This window comes from Canis aureus, chromosome 6 (assembly GCF_053574225.1).
Source record: "Canis aureus isolate CA01 chromosome 6, VMU_Caureus_v.1.0, whole genome shotgun sequence".
NCBI lineage: Eukaryota > Metazoa > Chordata > Mammalia > Carnivora > Canidae > Canis > Canis aureus.
This window is the reverse complement of record NC_135616.1, coordinates 39,142,824-39,163,943: the sequence shown is the minus strand read 5'-3', so window position 1 is coordinate 39,163,943 and position 21,120 is coordinate 39,142,824. Positions and strand designations below refer to the sequence as shown.

At 41.1% G+C, this 21,120-nt stretch overlaps 1 protein-coding gene across 8 annotated transcripts in view; it reads left to right on the top strand.

Moving 5' to 3' along the window:
* GON4L (gon-4 like) overlaps nt 1-21,120 on the top strand; it is a 75,324-nt gene that overhangs the window by 20,677 nt on the left and 33,527 nt on the right. For 7 of the 8 annotated variants that reach the window (XM_077901017.1, XM_077901020.1, XM_077901018.1 and 4 more), the window contains 8 exons: nt 5,653-5,846; nt 6,456-6,530; nt 6,715-6,765; nt 10,437-10,487; nt 10,811-10,906; nt 11,868-11,987; nt 12,781-12,951; nt 16,569-16,761. In XM_077901017.1, the coding sequence (XP_077757143.1) occupies nt 5,653-5,846; nt 6,456-6,530; nt 6,715-6,765; nt 10,437-10,487; nt 10,811-10,906; nt 11,868-11,987; nt 12,781-12,951; nt 16,569-16,761 (951 nt within the window). The remainder of the gene's footprint in view (nt 1-5,652; nt 5,847-6,455; nt 6,531-6,714; nt 6,766-10,436; nt 10,488-10,810; nt 10,907-11,867; nt 11,988-12,780; nt 12,952-16,568; nt 16,762-21,120) is intronic. The other variant, XM_077901019.1, reaches the window with a different exon arrangement.

Sequence of the window (21,120 nt, the reverse complement as noted above, 5' to 3'; positions counted from 1 at the left end):
TTAAAGATTTATTTATTTATTTAGAAGTGAGAGTGTGTGCTCTTGAATATGAGTGGGGGCAGGGGAAGTGGCAGAGGGAGAGAATCTCAAGAAGACTCCTCGCCAAGCATGGAGCCAGCTGGGGGGCTTGATCCCACAACCCAGAGATCATGACCTGAGCTGAAATCAAGAGTTGGTTGCCTAACCTACTGAGCTACCCAGGCACTCCTCCTCTGTAGAGTGTTTTCCTTCGATCTCAGCTGCTTTGGCAGCCCCACATTTCTGGCTTCTTAACCTAGCATGACCACTGTTTTCAGCTTGGGTCCTCCTTCTGTGCTTCCCTTCTCTAAATGATTGCAACTATTTCAATCCTTTTCATGAGGGTTCTTCAGCATCTTCAGACTGCTGTATATATTTTATTCCACTTTTATGTACAGTTGACCCTTGAGCAGTGTGGGGATTGGGTTCTTGTACCCACATACAATTGAAGAACATCCACATATGACTTTTGACTCACCTAAAACATAGCCTACTGTTGACCAGAAGCTTTACCAATGACATAAATAGTTGGTGAACACATATTTTGTATATTATATATAGTATATGCTGTATCCTTACTGTAAAGTAAGCTGGAAAAAAAGAAAATGTTATGAAAATCATGGAAGAGAAAACACATTTACAGAACTGTACTTTATTTATTTATTTATTTATTTATTTATTTATTTATTTATTTATTTATTTATGAGAGACAGAGAGAGAGAGGCACAGACACAGGCAGAGGGAGAAGCAGGCTCCATGCAGGGAGCCCAATGTGGGACTTGTTCCCAGGTCTCCAGGATCACACCATGGGCTGAAGGTGGCGCTAAACCTCTGAGCTACCCGGGCTGCCCTGTAGTGTATTTATTGAAAAAAAAAAAAAAAAATCCACAAATAAGTGGATCTGCACAGTTCAAACCTATGTTGTCCAAGTGTATATAGTTTTACAGTTGTTTTTGGTAGGAAGGTTTCATCTGTTAAATACATTGTCGTGACCAGAACCAGAGATCCTAGGTGTGTTTTTTTGTTTTTTTGTTTTTTTGTTTTTTTCCTAGGTGTGTTTTTGAAGGGCTATTAAGCAACTGTTTTCATATATCAGAGCAACATTGGTGATTCAGATATTGTAGAACCCACTGTTTTTACTTACTTTATCCACTTTACAGTAAATTTACGGTGCATTATATTTTTAGTTAATTGGTTACATCATTAAATCTGCTTTTCAGGGAATATGTCGTTTTTAGCCACCTTCTATCTTTTGCATGAAAGGAAAATTAGATTTTCTTCTGTATCTTTTCTGGCCTGATCTTTATAGAGTGGCTTCCTTTTATTAACGTCTAAATTTCAGCTGTTTACAATTCATAGAGTTGGTGGTATCCCAGTATTTTAAAAGATAAAGGATTAGTTCTAAAACAGTATAACAAGTAGTTGAATTATCAGTTCTTTTTTGGATTGTTTGTGTAATGTGTTGGAATTTGAATTTATTAGATTTTCTTTCAGACATATATTCCCTAATAAAAATTTAGCATTAAAACCAGAAATGGGGGAGCCCCAGTGGCGCAGTGGTTTAGTGCTGCGTGCGGCCTAGGGCATGATCCTGGAGACCCTGGATTGGGTCCTGCGTCGGGCTCTCTGCATGGTGCCTGCTTCTGCCTCTCTCTCTCTGTCTCTATGAATAAATAAATAAAAAAATAAAATAAAATAAATAAAATCAGAAATCGGGGCAGCCCTGGTGGTGCAGCAGTTTAGCGCCGCCTGCAGCCCGGGGTGTGATCCTGGCAACCTGGGATCGAGTCCCACGTCAGGCTCCCTGCATGGAGCCTGCTTCTCCCTCTGCCTGTGTCTCTAACTCTTCTATCTCTCTCTGTGTGTGTCTCTATGAATAAATAAATAAGTAAAAAATCTTTAAAAAAAATCAGAGGAGAAATAGGTGTGATGTAATTTAGACACTGGGATGGTTTAACCCCACTTTGCATGTTTATAAGTATTCTAAATGGAATTATGCTAACTGTAATGGTTTTTTCACGGAAAATATTTATGTTTAAATTTTATGATAAGCTGGGGGCACCTGGGTGGCGCAGTGGTTGAGCATCTGCCTTTGGCTCAGGTCATGATCCTGGGGTCTTGGGATCAAGTTCTGCATCAGGCTCCCTACTGCAGAGAGCCTGCTTCTCCCTCTGCTTGTGTCTCTGCCTCTCTCTCTTTGTCCCATGAATAAATGAAATCTTTAAAAAAAAGTTATGATAAGCTTTTTTCATAAGTCACTTAAATAATTTTTATATTTCATCTTTTTTTTTTTTTTAAAGATTTTATTTGTTCATGAAAGACACAGACAGGCAGAGACGCAGGCAGAGGGAGAAGCAGGCTCCATGCAGGAGCCAGATGCGGGACTTGATCTGGGGACTCCAGGACCACGACCTGAGTCAAAGTCAGACGCTAAACTGCTGAGCCACCCAAGCATCCCTATATTTCATCTTTTATAGTACTTTTAGTGGGGCTAAGTGTTTTTCAGTCTTGCTACTGAAAGTGTGGTCTGAGAACCAGTGCCAGTTTGAGAACTGGTTTGAAACAAAATAAGTTAAGGAAACCGAGAGTAAAAGCTTAGAAATTTTATAACTTTTGATATGATGGCTACATTCTTTTTTTTTTTTTTTTTTTTTAAGATTTATTTATTCATGAGAGACACAGAGAGGCAGAAACCTGGGCTCACTGCAGGGAGTCCGATGTGGGACTCGATCCCAGAACTCCGGGATCACACCCTGAGCCGGAGGCAGACACTCAACCGCTGGCATCCCTGATGGCTACATTCTTTTTTTTTTAAGATTTTATTTATTTATTCATGAGAGCCAGAAGAGAAAGAGGCAGAGACACAGGCAGAGGGAGAAGCAGGCTCCATGCAGGGAGCCTGACGTGGGACTTGTTCCCAGGTCTCCAGGATCACACCCTGGGCTGAAGGCAGTGATAAACTGCTGAGCCACCCGGGCTGCCCTGATGGCTACATTCTTTATTTTATTTTATAAAAATATTTGTCTGCAGTGGATTGGTCAAAAGCAAACTGGCTCTTTGTCAAAGTCAGTTTTAGAAGCTCTGTTTTATTTATTTATTTATTTTAAAGAATTTATTTATTCATGAGATACACAGAGAGAGGCAGAGACACCGGCAGAGGGAGAAGCAGGAGTCCCATTGTGGGACTCCATCCCGAAATTCCTTTCCGGGATCGTGCCCTGAGCTGAGGGTAGACGCTCAACTGCTGAACCACCCAGGTATTCCCAAGATACTCTGTTTGAAAGAATAGTTTGATTCCTCATCAAATAACTGTGTAAAATTTTAGGAAGTTTAGCTGCTTTTTTTGTACACATCCTTCTTTGGCCTTCTTTTCTGTGAATTTTGGTTACACTTTATAAATCTAAATTTTATAAAGAATATTTAATTTTTTGGTCACGTCTTAGTTAACAAACTTTATTGTTTCTGATACAGTATTAACAGTTTGAACTTCCATCATCTCTTTAAAACTTTCCCCCCTAGATTAGTTTTACAGTTGACAGTGTTACTAATAACATGCTACGATATAGGTATAAAGCTGAATTAAAACCTCTCGGGCAGCCCAGGTGGCTCAGCGGTTTAGCACCGCCTTCGGCCCAGGGCGTCATCCTGGAGACCCGGGATCAAGTCCCCTGCTTTTCCCTCTGCCTGTGTCTGTGCACCCCGCCCCTGTGTGTCTCTCATGAATAAATAAATAAAATCTTAAAAAAAAAAAAAAAAATCTTCTCTGGTTTCAGAAATCCTTCTTCTGCCACCACCAGAGCATTTTTTCTGTGCAGCTCAGGGAAGATGAGGAGGGAAGGGTGTATGACAGAAGCCAAGCCCTGGCTGGATTGGTGTGCTTGAAAGAGGATGCAAGAGGGAAGGGAGGAGCAAAGAGAGAGGGGCTTGTTCTTCACTCCAGGAAGAGTGTGGGGAGAGAGCTATTTGAGAATTTATAGAGAACCATTGAGATGAGAAGAGAGACTTAGGGAAAAGATATATATACAAGCGTCTTTAGGTGGGTTTTGTTGTATATTCTGTGTAATTCCCCTTCTGCTGCTTTCTCAAAAAATAACCAAAAAAGTAGTAAAGAGCTTTATCATTCTTTAGGTACTTTGGGGAGTTTTTTTTTTTTTTTTTTTTTTTTTTTGCAGGTATCTTGTGGGGTGCACTTTGAAGCAGTGCATCTGATTTAGGGGACAGGGTTCTAAGATGCGCATATTTGAATTCTGTCTTTTCCTTTTCTTCTTCAAGGTCATTATCAGAAAGTTTTCCGTATCATTAAGAGCTCTTGGTAGACACTTACTCTTTCCACCACTGTGTAAAAAGACTATTTATAAAGTTAAAAAAAAAAGTTTATAAAGTAAAAGTTTATTTAAGTAATTTCTTCACCTGATATGGAGCTTGAACTCACAGCCCTGAGATGAAGAGTCACATGCTTTATGATTGAACTGGCCAGATCCCCCTGAAAAGACCATTTCTAATTTAATGGCTCAGTGTATGAATAATCTGGTGTTCATTTTTACCATTCCTGTAATACTGGACACTTAGGAGTTTTCCATCTTTTTGCAAAAATAATTAATGTTGACATGAGTAATGTGATTATTTGTCTCTGCACGTCTAATTTTTTAAGAATAGTTATTGGCTTGAAAGTCGTACATTTATCAAATTCTTCATGTGTGTTCACAAGTGCAGAAGCAATTGTTTATAAAGTCACTAATAACTTTTCACTGTGTAGATATTGCCACAATATGGCTTGAAGGTCACAAAATCTTTTTAGACAGAGAGAAGGTCATCATGATAATCCTCTCTAATCCTTGTTTTCAGAGGGTAGCAGGCAGAAAGCATCAGAGGGATGAGAACCTCATTTTGGTATCACATGATAATCTATTTCAAGACTTAACAGATTCGAAGAATCAAGAAGTTTTTCCCTTTGTCTGATTATATATATACTCTCTTCTGGTAGAGTAGAGATAACTTTGTTCCCCCTCCCCTTTTTTGATATGGTTCAGAGTGAATTTTTTATCCATTGCTCCTTGTTTTTCTCTTTTCTAGACTGAATAGAATAATAATGCCGAATTACATTGTATAATGTTTTATTGGCATAAAGCACATTTGGTGTATGTTATTTCACTTCATCTACATGGCATACCTGATAGGCAGATACTTGTATTTGCAAAAGAAAGAAATGAGCCTCTTGCTGAGGTCACCCAGAACCGAAGCACAGACCCAGGATTTCTGGTGTATTATCTGGGCAATATGGAGTAGTGATTAGGACTGTGGATGCCAGGGCTAGAGAACAAGGGTCTTGGGAAAGTTTCTTAATCTCTCTTCCTAAGTTTCTCCATCTGCAATGAGAAAAGTAATAGTCCCTGCCTCTTTGGGTTGTTAGGAGTAAGTATGCATCAGTGTAGAGGACTGGCTGACCTGTACCAGTGTGCAGCGGGTGTGGGGTTTTTGGCACCAAGCACCCACACTGTGGCCACCGTGTGGCTGCTCTGATTTCCAAGACCAGCCTGCTGGCAGCCTCTTCTCCTCTTTACTGTTGGCCCATTGGGGTAAGTTCTGGGAGTAGTGGTTTTGGAGATTCTGGTGATGTTCTCCGTTTATTTGCAGAAGAACAAAGCGGCGAAGAAAGTGAGAGAAGGCGAAGGAAGAGAAAGGGCAGCAAGAGGAAGCGAGACGCACGGGGACCTGAGGGAGGCACGTGCACCTGTGACCTGAAGCTGGATGACGCGCTGGACCGCACGCTTGAGGATGGCGCCAAGCAGCACAACCTGACCGCTGTCAATGTGCGCAACATCCTCCACGTGAGTAGGGCAGTGGCCTGGTTGTGTGGCTAGAAAGCTCACACGCTGGGGAAATCTGGGTTGGTAGAATGGGGATTCTTGACTTTGTGAGTTGCACCTGCTGCAGCATTTTACATTTCAAGGCGGCTTTCCCCCTGCACTCAGCACACGTTTGAAATCTGAACACACATTGAGAAATAACTGGGGAGGTGAACTATTCCTTTCTTCCTCCACTGACTTGATATCTTTACGTCTTGTTTAGCAGATTTGAAGATAATGCTTGCAGTGGACTTACCTGTGGGCTGATAGGTGTGAAAAGATGCCCGGTGGCAGTGTACGCTGCATGTGTGCTGGTGCTGTGTCAACACAGCCGTTTATAAAAACTTCCTTGCTTGTTACTGTTTCTCAGAAGCTAGAGTCACTTACTCAGACTCTTTCCTGTTCCTGGTAGCTGTGGGATGATGCGTTCCTGCTCTGTGACCCTTTGAAACTGTGTGCTTCTGTCCAGAGCAGGCTTATCTCAACCAGAAGCACCTGTCTCTCCACTGCACATCTGGCAGACTTACAGAGAAGTGGGTGTTATCTAGGTAACATGTCTTCATTGCATAAAGTGAAATTTCATCTTTCCAGGAAGTAATCACAAATGAGCATGTGGTAGCTATGATGAAAGCAGCCATCAGTGAGACGGAAGATATGCCAATGTTTGTGAGTAGTTGATTGTTACTTTTTAATGCTGTTAGAGCAGAGCTATCCGTAAATGGGCTAAGTGCAGGAGGTCACTTGGGAGTTTGTAAATAGCTGGATATTGGGGATAGAGTTAGCATCTCAAAACCCAGGATTCACATGATGATTTTTATTGACTGTTTTCTTCTCATTTTCCCTGCCTCAGGAGCCCAAAATGACACGCTCTAAACTGAAAGAAGTGGTGGAAAAAGGAGTGGTGGGTGTTCTGTTTTTTTTTTTGTTTTTTTTTTTTTAGTTAGGTAAATATGGTCTAATTCTAGGTTATTTGCAGGGAAACTAATATAGGAAAGATTTATCATGGTCTGGATTTGCCTCCTTCAGAGACATATCTGTAAAAGATAAATAGAGACAACATACAGAATCATGATCATAGTTTATTTTAGTTGATGTGGAAGTATTGCTCTTTTGGAAGTACTAGGTAGATAACCATTTAGAATGGTCGAAAGTACTAAGCAAAGTCAGCTTTTCTATTCAGGTTATATGCAGCAAAGGGTTTAGAGTAGTATTTTTCAACCTGTGTTCTAGGGAGCACTTGTATCAGATCACCCTGAGTGGAGTCCCTCAAGAGTGCTTATTGAGAATGTGTGTTCCATAGTTTACCTCAGACCTGGAATAGGGCCTGGGAATATGCATTATTAGAAACAGCATTTGGTTGTTTTGCACTCACTGAAGGAAGCTGCTAGAAGGCTTCTGGAGTTTTCTGGCACAGATGCAAAGACCCATTTGTCTAGTTTGTGCTCATCCTCTGTAACAGGCAGGCAGCAGTCCTGAGGTAGTCCATTTTATCTGACGGTGAGGAAGATTTGCCTAATGGATCCAAAGTGCATATTGTGTTTTTGTCCTTTTGTCCAGTTCTATTCTTTTTTTTTTTTTTTTAATTTTTATTTATTTATGATAGTCACACAGAGAGAGAGAGAGAGAGAGGCAGAGACACAGGCAGAGGGAGAAGCAGGCTCCATGCACTGGGAGCCTGACGTGGGATTCGATCCCGGGTCTCCAGGATCGTGCCCTGGGCCAAAGGCAGGTGCCAAACCACTGCGCCACCCAGGGATCCCCAGTTCTATTCTTTGTAGCTCTGTAGAAGAAATAAGTCTGTTCCTCTTCCACATGACCTTTCCTCTAATAGAAGAAAACTAGTATGTCTTTTTGTAATATTCTTTTGTTGCTAAATGTCCCCCAGTTTTTTATCAGTTTCATGTGACAAGACTTCACTAGTCTGATCCTTTTCTGAATGTGCCTGGTTAGTCCATATCATTTTAGAAATATACCTTGTGTGGAACTCCTACTCTAGATGTGGTCTAACTATATGGATTAAAGTTACCTTATCCCTTCAGTGTTCCAGATACCATATTTCTTTCATTGCAGCCTAGAATTGCACTGGCTTTTTTTTTTTTTTTTTTGACAGCCCTTCATATTATTTTGTCTAATGGGCTAACCCTGGTTGCATAAAGTGAAATTTCATTTCTCCAGGAAATAATGATCACAAGTGAACATATATGCTAGCTATGATGAAAGCAGCCATCAATGAGTTGGAAGTTCTATGAAGTCTACCTGACATACAGAGTATAATTAACATTAGTTCCATATTTGATTTGGAAACAAAGAGATCCAAATCAGGCTCTGGATTGTGTTTACCAACCATGAATAAATGCAGAGAATTTGGACAACCCAAGACTATAGTTTATGGGGTAGAGCAGGGATTAAATTCCGAGGTCAGGGATGCCTGGGTGGCTCAGCAGTTGGGCATCTGCCTTTGGCCCAGGGCATGATCTTGGAGTCCCAGGATCGAGTCCCACGTCAGGCTCCCTGCATGGAGCCTGCTTTTCCTTCTGCCTGTGTCTCTGCCTCTCTGTGTCTCTCATGAATAAAATCTTTAAAAAACAAATTCCAAGATTAATACTCAATATGGTGACTTTAGCACACTTCCCCATGCTCTTCACTTTCCTCGTGGATTTGACAGTAGGAGGCGTAATTGGTTCAGACACAAATATGGGAAGGGTGTGAACCTGTATCACATCATTCCCTTTACCCTGTATTGGGCCTGGCTCAACAGAGTGATATGAGTGGCTAGAACATGGCAGGGCCAAGGACATGTGAAGAGTCTAAGACTCCTTGTAGAGCTGGAACCCAGTGGCCTGTCGGATTTTATTCATAACGTGATTCATTGGGTCACATTAAATGGTTAAGAAATTACATATTCCAGGGACATTTTTTTGTCCGCAGCATGCAAGAGCCTTAAAAAAATTCTCTAAAAAACTTTTCCCTGTGACTATTTTATTTTATTTATTTTATTTTATTTTATTTTATTTTATTTTATTTTATTTTATTTTATTTTATTTTATTTTATTTTATTTTATTTTATCTTTTATTTTTAAAATATTTATTTCAGAGAGAGAGAAGAGAGAGAACACACATGAGTAGAGTGGAGGGGCAGGGGCAGAGGGAGAAGCAGACTTCTCCCTGAGCAGGGGGCCTGATGTAGGGCTCAATCAGGACCCTGAGATCATGACCTGAGCCAAAAGCAGACCCTTTGCCAACTGAGCCCTCTAGCACCCCCAACTCTGTTATTTTAAAACATATAAGAAGTGGACATAATTTTTTTTTTAAAGATTTTATTTATTTATTCATGATAGAGAGAGAGGCAGAGACACAGGCAGAGGGAGAAACAGGCCCCATGCCAGGAGGCCGACACGTTACTCGATCCCGGGACTCCAGGATCATGCCCTGGGCCAAAGGCAGGCGCTAAACCGCTGAGCCACCCAGGCATCCGAAGTTGACATAATTTTATAGTGAATCAATATTCCATCTAGATTTAACAACTATAAAATTTTGCCATATTTTCTTTTTATCTGTATATCTGTCTCTTGTTTTTTTTCCGATACTGTTTGAAAATAAGTTGTCCTTCCATAAAAACTGGTCATGGTTGGCTGTCAGGATGCATACTCACAGTGGATTTGTGTAATTAAAAAATATTGACGCCCAAAAGTTACTATTACCTATGATATCTTACGTATGTGTACTATTATAGTTTACAAATAATTTTTTTTAAAGATTTTATTTATTCATAAGATACACAGAGAGAGGCAGAGACATAGGCAGAGGGAGGCGAAGCAGGCTCCACACAGGGAGCCCCATACGGGACTCAATCTGGGAACTCCAGGATCAACGTCCTGAGCCAAAGGCAGACGCTCAACCTCTGAGCCTCCCAGGTGTCCCTACGAATAGTTTTCAAATTCATTGTTCCATGTGAACGCAAGTTGTAATATAAAGTAGGCAAGATAGCCTGGCTGGCTCAATCGGTAGAGCATGTGACTCTTGATCTTGGGATTGTGAGTTTGAGCTCCATGTTGGGAGTAGAGTTTATTTAAAAAAGATAGGAAAGACAGAGAACTTTCTCTAGTATCTAGAGTCTTAACTAGCTTTAAGACAGAAATGCTGGGATCCCTGGGTGGCGCAGCGGTTTGGCACCTGCCTTTGGCCCAGGGCGCGATCCTGGAGACCCAGGTTCGAATCCCACATCGGGCTTCCGGTGCATGGAGTCTGCTTCTTCTGCCTATGTCTCTGCCTCTCTCTCTTTCTCTCTCTGTGACTATCATAAATAAATAAATAAAAATTAAAAAAAAAAAAAAAGACAAGATTTCTTATAAAAAAAAAAAAAAGACAGAAATGCTAATGACGGAAATAGATTCTTCTTTCCTCTTCTGGCAAGTCTGTCAAATATTTGAGAGTGTACCCTCAGAGATAATACCCCTCCATCACTGCAGATGCATTTTAGGTATGTGGCTGTTTATGATGATGAAGAGGAAGTAAAAATGAAAACTCATCTATTTCAGTTAAGAGAACATAATTTATATTCTTTATTGGTAGGTAATTCCAACATGGAATATTTCACCAATTAAGAAGGCCAATGAAATTAAGGTAAACTTGGAAGAGGTAATTCTTATTCTTTTCTAGAAAGCCTTCATCAGTTTTGAAGCCTAAGTACTTCTTTCTTATTTGTTAATTTTAGTGGGCTCTATCTTCTTGTTTTAAATTGATCTTTGTTTTATTCCTTCCTATTCCTCTTAGGTTTGGTTCTCATGCTAGAGATCTCTTTAACCCCTGCCTCTTGTTATTTGCTTTAGCTGCTCATTGTGCTCTTTAGGATTTATTTTTTCCTGCTCTGCTTTTTTCCTCTTACTTTCCAAATACATATGATTTGTGTTTCCTATTCATTTCTTTCTGTGATTGTACTTACATAGCCTCCTCAATTTGTGGATATCCACCTTGAAGAAGATGACTCCTCAGATGAAGAGTACCAGCCAGATGATGAAGAGGAAGATGAGACGGCTGAAGAGGTCAGTGCTCCCTTGTGAGTGGTAGTTGCTAATGTAGAAACAGTTGGGCTCAGTAAAGCTTCCTGAATATTGTTACCTGTTCTGTAGAGACTATGGAGACACAGTTCTTCTTTCTGCTAATTTCTTTGCATAAATCCAGGACTGTGAGCTGTTTTCTTTACTCCCTTCATGTTTTCATGTTTTATATTATGAAATAGAACACATACGTAACATATAAAATGTACACAGAATAAAAACTTAAAAATACAGCTTAAATAATTATAAGGCCAGAGGTCATGAAGCATTCTCCAAAGTCCTTAAATCTAGCATTGCCAATGCACTCCTTGTGCTCTTTTCTTTATAGTTTTCTCTCCTATGTATGCACATGACACACTCTAGTCCTGTTTTGTACTGTTTCTGAACCTTATATTGTGGACTGTGTATGTGTTCTAGTGTCTGGCTTTTTTTTTTTTTTTAAGATTTTATTTATTTATTCATGAGAGACACAGAGAGAGAAAGGCAGGGACATAGGCAGAGGGAGAAGCAGGTTCCATGTAGGGAGCCCGACATGGTACTCGATCCTGGGACTCCAGGATCACGCCCTGAGCTGAAGGCAGATGCTTAACTGCTGAGCCACCCAGACATCCCATAGTGTCTGGCTTTTGTTTTCTTTATTCCATTATTAATCCTTTCTGGTTCGTCAATACTGTTGCTTACGGCTGCACTGTGTTCATTTCATTCTGGGTGATATTCTGTTTCTTAGTGTATTTGACTTGTTTGTAAAGGAATTTTAAGCCATTGTCTTATACTTCGGATGAGGATCGCAGTCCGATATGTGTGCCTACCTTCAGAATATTAAACTTCTGTTTAAGCCTTATTTTCTCTTACTTTGACTAAACTGGTTCATTTTCTTGAGATACTTCAGACTCAGTGGGATGAGGCAGGGGCAGAAATAGAGATGTGAACCGGATTTGTTTTTTAGAGTTTGTTGGAAAGTGATGTTGAGAGTACCGCTTCGTCTCCACGGGGGGCAAAGAAGTCCAGGTTGAGGCAATCTTCTGAGATGACTGAGACCGATGAGGAGGGGAGCATGCTGTCAGAGGTGAGTCTGCGTCATGAAGAGATGAGGGAAAGGGGACTGCAGAAAACTGGCCGTAGGCGATGATGCCAAGCTGTCACCTTTACCAAAGTGCTTCAAGATCACTATTTGTGTCATTTCCTTCCTCATCCTTTTGTCTGATTAGAAGTTTTCAGGTTTCAGAGTCTTTTAAGTTGGGGTGCCTGGGTGGCACAGACGGTAAAGCATCTGACTCTTGGTTTCAGCTCAGGTTGTGACTCAGGGTTGTGAGATTGAGGTGGTGTCAGGTTCTGTGCTCAGCACTGATCTGCTTGAGATTCTCTCTCTCTCTCCATCCCCCTGCTTGTCTGTGTGCTCGCTCATGTTCTCTCTCAATAAATCAACCAACCAACCAAACGTGAAAACAAAACAAAGTCCTTTAAGTCAGTGAACAGTTGAGAGGGAAACTGGAACTCGGAGAGCGCTTTTCTGAGTTTTCATTGAGGGCCAAATGTAAGTGATGAGCAGTTTCTTTTCCACCTTTGTCTTCTTTCTAATACTGTCCTGAAGCCATTTTTATTAGATTTCCCACTTTTGGTAAACTAAGTAGCATCCTGTTGGCTACATTGGAAATACAATGGAACCTAATTATATTAATATATGACAGTGCTTTTGTTTTTATGGAGTTCTTTCTGGATGGGAAGAGGAGTAGCACCAGTATGGGCAAGATGTACCCCCTCCCCCTGCTCCTTTTTTATTCTTTCTTCTTCTTCCTTCTTTTTCTCCTCTCCTCCCTCCCTCCTTTTCATTTTTTAACACAGTTGTCTCTTTTAATCAGGCAGAGAAGGTCCCCGCCCCTGCCGTCAGGCACATCAGTGCTGAGGTCGTGCCCATGGGGCCCCCGCCCCCCCCGAAGCCCAAGCAGACCAGGGACAGTACTTTCATGGAGAAGTTGCATGCAGTAGATGAGGAGCTGGCCTCCAGTCCCATATGCATGGACTCTTTCCAGGTAAACAGCCTAACTCTGAATCATTGACGAAGTCAAATGGAGTAATGTTGCCGCTCAGGTTAGGGAGGGAGACAGGAAGACAGAAATTCTGGTGACTGAGTAAGAGTCATGAAAATGCAGGTCTTTGATAGTCTGTTTGGTTCATGTTTTGTTTTGAGAATTGCAGCTCCTGGGGAAGGACTAAGGTATGTCATGGAGAGCATTTTAAAAGGTAGAACACGGGAACAGCTTTCCAGCGCATTACCCAGATTGTAATCTTTAGCAGAATTGCTTCATGTTCCCGCCTGCTTTTTCGCTCTGTACACATACTTGTTTACCTGAACCACTTTATAGTATGTTGCAGTCGTGATGCTGCTCATTTACCCTTAAACACAGTCATGTTTATTTCTAAAACTGAAGACATTCAGTTACGAAGAGAAGTAATATTGGAAAAATTCTTTTTTAGATTTTACCAGTTGTCTTAATAGGGCCCTTTCTAGAAAAAGAAACATTTCCCCCTGATGCCAGACCCAGTCCAGGACCACATGTAGTGTCTTATCTCCTAGCATGTTTATTTTTTGTTAAAGTACTCTCTGCACCCAACGTGGGGCTCAAACTCACAACCCCAAGATCAAGAATCCCATGCTCTACTGAGTGAGCTAGCTGGGTGTCCCTTGTAGCATCCTTTAATCTGGAACAGTTTCTCAGTATTTGTTATTCATAACCTTGACATTTTTGACCTGTATAGACTATTAGTTTTATAGAATGTTCCTCGATTCAGATTTTTCTGATATTTTCTCATAATTAGATTCAGGTCATGCACTTTTGGCCCAAATACCACAGAATCGATTTGCTCTCCCCAGTGTGTCACATCAGAAGGCTTGTGACATCTCTTGGGTGACTAGGGATCCCATGGTTATGGTGATGTCTGCTTTATTTCCTTATTATAAAGTTATTTTTTCATTGTTAAATTAATTTATACATATCTTAGGGGATATGCTTTGAGGCCAGCCATCTTTTTGGCCACTAATTCTAGCATCCATTGCTTATTCTTGCTGGAAACAGTCGTGACACTGGTCACTGTCCATTGATGACTTTCTAAATTTCACCATTTAGTCAGTTCTTTTGAATGTTTCTATTTTTTTCCACTAGTCTTGTAGGTTAATGAAAAATATGTCCAAAACTTTAAAAAGAGAACATCGAATAGAACACCCTTCCAATGACCCCATCCAAGGGTCATTTAGTCTAATCACTCTGCTTTGGGGTGAGTAAATAGTGTTGGGGGGGTGATAGTATTTTGTGTAACCATTTATTCATACAAGTCCCAAATGATGGAAGTTGGGGAATAACAGTGTACAAGACAGAAAGTTCTTTCCTCTTGGAGGTTATAGATTATTTGACAGAGAGATACCATAAACAGTTGATTTCAAGTTGTGGTAGGTGCTATAAACTTAATAAAAGCAGAGAAATCAGGTAATGCCTATCAGAGTGCTTCCACAGGATGACCAGAAGGGACCTCTTTGGGCATCTGGTTGGCTCAGTCAGTGGAGCACCTGACTCTTGATCTTGGGGTTGTGAGTTCAGGCCCCATGTTGGATGTAGAGATTATTTAAAAATAAAATCTTTTTTTTTTTTTTTTTAATAAAATCTTAAAAAAAAAAAAAAAGGTCTCCTTGAGGAGGTGACATTTGAATTGAGATCTGAATTATAAGGAGCCATGCATCTAAAAGATCTGGGGAAAAGTGTCCTGGGCAGAGGAAACTGCACATTCAGCGCTTTGATGTGTATAAGGGACAGAAACAAGCTGAAGCCTGTGGATGATGAAAGAGAAAAGTAGGGGTGAGGTGAGACAGCTGGGCAAGAGCTAAGTATTGGGGGGGTCTTGGGAACATGATAAGGAGTTTAGATTTTATTTTCACATTTGAAGAGCTTTGTGTGATATTTTCTGATTCATGTTAAACATTTCCCTTTGGTTAAGGTGTGGGCAACAGTCTGTAGGAGAGCAAGGGAGGAAACCGAGAAGTCTGTCAGTACATGGGTGCAGTCATCCAGGGAGGACTTCCTGAAGTGACCTACAGCGTCAGTACCATCCCTATCCAAAACCCAGCTGCTTTTTAATTTTTTTGGCAGAAGTTGATAGACTTATCCTGAAATTCACATGGAAATGCAGGGGATCCAAAATAAATAAACCGATCTTCAAAAAACAAGTTGGAGGTCTGCACTTCCTGATTTCACAGTTTATTACAAAGTTAAAGTAATCATATGAAATTAATCAATGCAGGTTGGTACTGGCATAAAAATAGTTCTGTGGATCAGTGGAACTGAATCGAGAGCCCAGAAATCCTTACATTTATGGTCAACTGATTTTTGACAAGTATGCCAAAACCAGTAATGGTGCCAGAGTAGTCTTTTGAGCAGATGGTGCTGGGACCACTGGAGCTCCAGATCCAAAAGTATATAAAGTACTTTTGGTAAAGGTAAAGTACCCTTACCTCATACCAAATACAAAACTTAATGCAAAGTAAGTCACTGACCTAAATATGAGAGCTAAAATTATAAAAGTAATAGAGGAAAACATAGGCATAATGGGCCTTGTATCCATAATATATAATGAACTCCTATAACTCAACAATGAAATGACAACCGAGGTCAAAAATGGGTAAAGGATATGAATAGTTTTCTGAAGAAGACACACATGGCTAGTAAGCATGTGAAAAGATGCTCAACATCATTAGTTGTTAGGAAATTGCAAATGAAAAGTACAAGATACCATTTCAGACCCACTAGGCTGGCTATAATAAAAAGGATGGAAAATAACAAGTGTTGGCAGGGAAATGTGGTAATATAGAACCCTCACACAGTGCTGGTGGGAATGTGAAATGGTGTAGCCACTTTGGAAAATGGTTTAGTGGTTCCTCAAAAATTAAACATAGTTACCCTGTGGCTCAGAAAAGTCTACTCCAGAAGAATTTAACACATATATCCTAGTAGAAAAGAGTACACAAATGGTCATTGTGGCATTACTTAAAATAAAGTTTCCTGAAGTGAAAACAACGTAGATTTCCATCACCTGATAAATGGACACGCCAAAGTGTAGATGGGATTTTATTCAGTGAGAAGGAGTGAGTTACTGACACACACTACGACATGGATGAACTTTGAAAACATCATGGTGAGTACAAAGCCAGAGACAAAAGGCCACGTACTGTAGGGTTCCATTCATATAACATGTCCAGCATAAGCAAATCCGTAGAGATAGTAGATTAGTGGTTGTCAGGGACTGGGAAGCGACTGCTAGTAGGATTGAGACTTCTGCTAGAGGTGAAGAAAATGTTCTGAAATTAGTTACTGATGAAGGCCCACAGCTCTGTGAATATGATAAAAGGCACTGTTACACATTTCAAAAGGATGAATTTTATATTAGTAAAGCTATTATAAATGTTTTTGAAATGTTGGTTTTTAAAACTGATACCACTTAAAGTTTCTCAGAGTATAAGAGACCCAAATTGTTTAGAGAAGAGACCTTGTGATTTAAGCCAAGAAGAGAAGTGTGCAGGTACAAGAAGTCTGAGGAGGTTTGGAGAATTAGGAAGCACCAAGCCTTGAGTGACATGTGTTATCCCTTCTTTGTTTGCAAGCCCATGGATGATAGCCTCATCGCATTCCGAACCCGCTCTAAGATGCCTCTGAAAGATGTTCCCCTAGGGCAGCTAGAGGCAGAGCTCCGGGCTCCAGACATCACTCCAGACATGTATGACCCCAATACAGCAGATGATGAGGACTGGAAGGTTTGGCTGGGAGGACTCATGAACGATGATGTGGGAAATGAGGGTAAGTGAGTTTGTTTGCCTTTTTTACCTACTCTGTCCACTATCTCTGTGGTAGAATTTTCATTAGAAGCTTAAAGGAAGGGGATGTTTTGGTTTAACTGAGTTTAATTGTATTTAACTCAGAATTTGCTTTAAATTGGTAGTTAAGTCCCCTTCTTTTTTGAGCTAAGAATCTTTGAGTATGGGTTACACACGTTCCATTAGTTTCTGGTGCACAACGTAGTGACTTATCAAGACTACATGTGATGCTGTGCTCACCACAAGTGTAGCTACCATCTTCAGCATACAGCGCTATCACGGTACCATTCACTGTGTTACAGTGTGCTGGTTATAAATCCTTTGGGGAATCTTTTGAATGCGAAGAGTCATCCCTGAAACATAAGTGCAGACATAATTTCTTTTTTTTTTTTTTATTTTTTTATTTTTTTCAGACATAATTTCATACACGATTTCATGAGAGTGCACTGACTCACTCAAAGACCCATGTTAGTTAGGGATCCTCATAATGCATGTGAAGGAGCATTAGCTGCCACCATACTGAACTAAAGTCGAATGACCTGGCCTTTGAGGAGGGCGGGAAAACCTACCGTCACAGGGCCTCCTTCCATCCCTGGAGCTGGTGTTTCTGCCCCTTTTTGTCCCTCAGGTCCATTCTCAGACCTTTTTTTCCTGTGGTCATGAGCACACCGTTTACGTCTTGCTTTGTCTTCACATTGGAAGGACTCTTCCCTATGGGCTCCAGTTTGAAAACTCCAGAGGAACAACTCAGATTGGCTTGGTGTGGTCACAGGCCCACTCTTGGTGCAGCATGGTATTGATAGGGGACTCAGCATGGAGTCCTGTGATTGGCAGCACCCATGGGAATAGAGTGCTTGGAGCAGGCAGTTGTCCAGAAGATGTGATAGTATTTCCGGAAGTGGGGAAGGAGCATTTCTTGGACAAAAACAGTATTGACTACAGTCATCCGTGGTGTAAGAATCCCTACTGCAATCCTTTGTTTGTTTTAGAATGTAACTGATGGGATGCCTGGGTCGCTCACCAGTTGAGTGTCAGCCTTCGGCTCAGGGCATGATCCCAGTCCGGGATCGAGTCCTGCATGGGATTCCCTGTGAGGAGCCTGCTTCTCTCTCTGCCTATATGCTTGCCTCTCTCTCTGTGTCTCTCATGAATAAATAAAATCTTAAAAAAAAAAATAACTGAAACTACTTTAATCTAGTGAAAGAAATGTTATAGAAATTGTCTTTGGGGATTTTTTTGTACTGTAGTGGAAATCGGGCATCATTGTTCACGTTTTGTGCAATAAAACTTTGGTAGATTTAGAAGATGTTAGAGATTGTCTTAGTTTATAGTGATTCCAGATGTTGGCACATTCTTTTGGTAAAACCAGGGAAATTTTGTTCTTCTTGTTTCTTTTTTGACTTTTCAGTAGAGAGTGACCAGAATATTCTCTAGTTGTGCTGTGGAAGATTCACATTTTTTAAAAAAGTCTAATTACAGACAACCTACAGAGAACATCTTTATTCTTTTCTCTGTTTTCTACAAACAGTTACATAGGATTTGCATGTTGAAAAGAGTAATTTTTTTAAAAAATATATATTTTAAAGATTTTATTTATTCATGAGAGACACAGAGAGAGAGAGAGAGGCAGAGACATAGGCAGAGGAGTAGCAGGCTCCATGCAGGGAGCCCTACGTGGGACTCGATCCTGGGATTCCAGGATCACACCCTGGGCCAAAGGCAGGCGCCAAACTGCTGAGCCACCCAGGCATCCCAAGAGTAATGCATTAAGATAAATAAGAGAACATATAGTTTTGATGGAGATAGATTGAATAAATATTTGTGTAGGTAAGGCTAGGAGTAAGTCAGCATAAGTGAATGAAAGAGAGTAAGTCCTTGAATAGACCTTATGGAGCTATTAATTATGTGATACATCACTTGGTAAATATTTGTCAAGTGTTCTCCTTTTATGAGACATTGTGCTAGAATCATGAGAGAGAAAGGAGTGTAATCCTGGGGCCCTTGGATGGTTCAGTTGGTGAAGCATCTGCCTTTGGCTTAGATTGTGATCCCAGGGTCCTGGGACTAGTCCTGTGGCGGGCTCCCTGCTCAGCGGGGAGTCTGCTTCTCTCTCTCCCTCTGCCTGCTGCTCCTCCTGCTTCTGCATGTGTGTGCTCTCTATCTGTTGAATAAATAAATAAAGCCTTAAAAAAAGGAGGGGGGGCATAATCATTACATTAAAGATTAAAATGTGCAGGAAGTCCATTGTTAGATGCACAGTACATTTCGGATGAATGAACTTGAATAAACTTAGCTATGTCATAAAAGTGGCATAAATGCTCTTCCAAGGTTTTCTAAGAGGGAGAAAGCATTCTTATTTAGGATAGCTCAGAGACAGCTCCATGAAAGAGAGGTTAATTGAGCTGGGCCTTTGAAGGGTGTTTGACAATAATTTTTTTTAAAATATTTTATTTATTTATTCATGAGATACACAGAGAGAGGCAGAGACACAGGTAGAGGGAGAAGCAGGCTCCATGTAGGGAGCCCGATGTGGGGCTCGATCCCAGGACTCCAGGACCACACCCTGGGCCAAAGGCAGGCACTAAACCGCTGAGCCACCCAGGGATCCCGGTGTTTGACAATAATGCCAGCACCAGCGAGGAGAGGAGGTAGATGAGGGAGGTGATAGGTGATTATGTATATTACGGATGTTTTGGGACATGTCCTCCTACAAGCCATCTAGTCTCTGCATTGTAACTATAGAAACAATACAGGCTTGGGGGGAAGAAATCAAATATTGTATAAAGATAATTATGAAAGCTCCTACCCACAATGACAGTTTCATGATCCAGAGGGATCACAGATTTTTTGTATGGGAATTTTTTTGGGAAAAAAAAAAAAAGGAAAGTTTTTTGGGATCTATAAATCTCTTGATGTTTATTCATTGACACTACCTTTTTCAAATATTTTCTTTTTTTTTTTAAGATTTTATTTATTCATGAGAGACACACACACACAGAGAGGCAGGCAGGCAGAGAGGCAGAGACACAGGCAGAGGGAGAAGCAGGCTCTATGCAGGGAGCCCGATGAGGGACTCGATCCCGGGTCTCCAGGATCAGGCCCTGGGCTGAAGGCAGTGCTAAACCGCTGAGCCACCCGGGCTGCCCGACACTACCTTTTTCTACCAACCCATCTCAAGTTCCATGATACCAAGGCTCAGAATCTCTGCAGAAGGGCATGAACAGGGACAAATGTAGTTCTATCCATTTCACAGATCTCTCTGAGAATTTTGTTGTGGCAACAAAATAGGGATGCCTGGGTGGCTCAGCAGTTGAGCATCTGCCTTTGGCTCAGGGCATGATCCTGTAGTCCTAGGATCGAGTCTTGCACTGGGCTCCCTGTGGGGAGCCTGTTTCTCCCTCTGCCTGTGTTTCTACCTCTCTCCTCTATGTTTCTCATAAATAAATAAGTAAAATCTTTTAAAAAACTTAGCTTTATTATAAGAATCAGTTTGTTATGCTGCTAGAATTTGAGCCTGCTTTAATGTTCTAGGAATGTATCCCAGTGAAGGAAGTCTCAGGGATAAAAAGCATTTGTTAAATAATAAATAAACAAGCTCTGCCTCTTTTTGTCTTTAGGCCTAGGCTAAGACAAAATATTGACAGGAACTAAGGCAGGTCCTTGTGGCTTTATCTTTGTTGGCAACTTGTGCCCTGATTTTCCCTGATTTCCATCAGCATGGCTGCAAGAGCTGAGACGGTGGCTGTCCAGGAAGAAAGGCCAGGCAGGGTCTCAGGTATCAAGTGTTTGGGAGCCCAGGGCAGTGCTGCTCCTGGTTTCATCCCAGAACCCGAAAGGACTGGTGTGTGTGCTGGCTTGTGTTAGTTAACGATAGAGATTCCAGGGCCTCACCTCTTACTGACTGAGTCCAAATCTCCAGAGGATGTGGCCTTGGGATCTAATTCTTATACATCATAAAGGATTGGAAACTGCTAGTCTGGGAGATACTGATCCACTGGCTTAACTTAGAGTGCTGACAAATAGGACTGGTGCTGGACAGATCCCAGAACCACACTCCAGCTGTACGCTGCTCTGTTTTTAACATTGCGTGGCTATTCTTGCCTATTCCTACTGCCATCTGATTTGCGTAGTATTAAAAATGAGAATCTCATTTGTCAGAAGTAATTGAGAGGCTACACTGGAGGGGCACAGCAAATCGGCATCAGCTAGGTGGATGTTGACTTCATCAGTCAGTCAAGAATAAGAGGGCAGGTTCCACAACTAAGGAGCTAAAAGCTAAGAACTCAGAGGAAACTTTGCTAATGACTTTCCAATGTGTGTGGCAAACGGGTGTTCTGAGAAT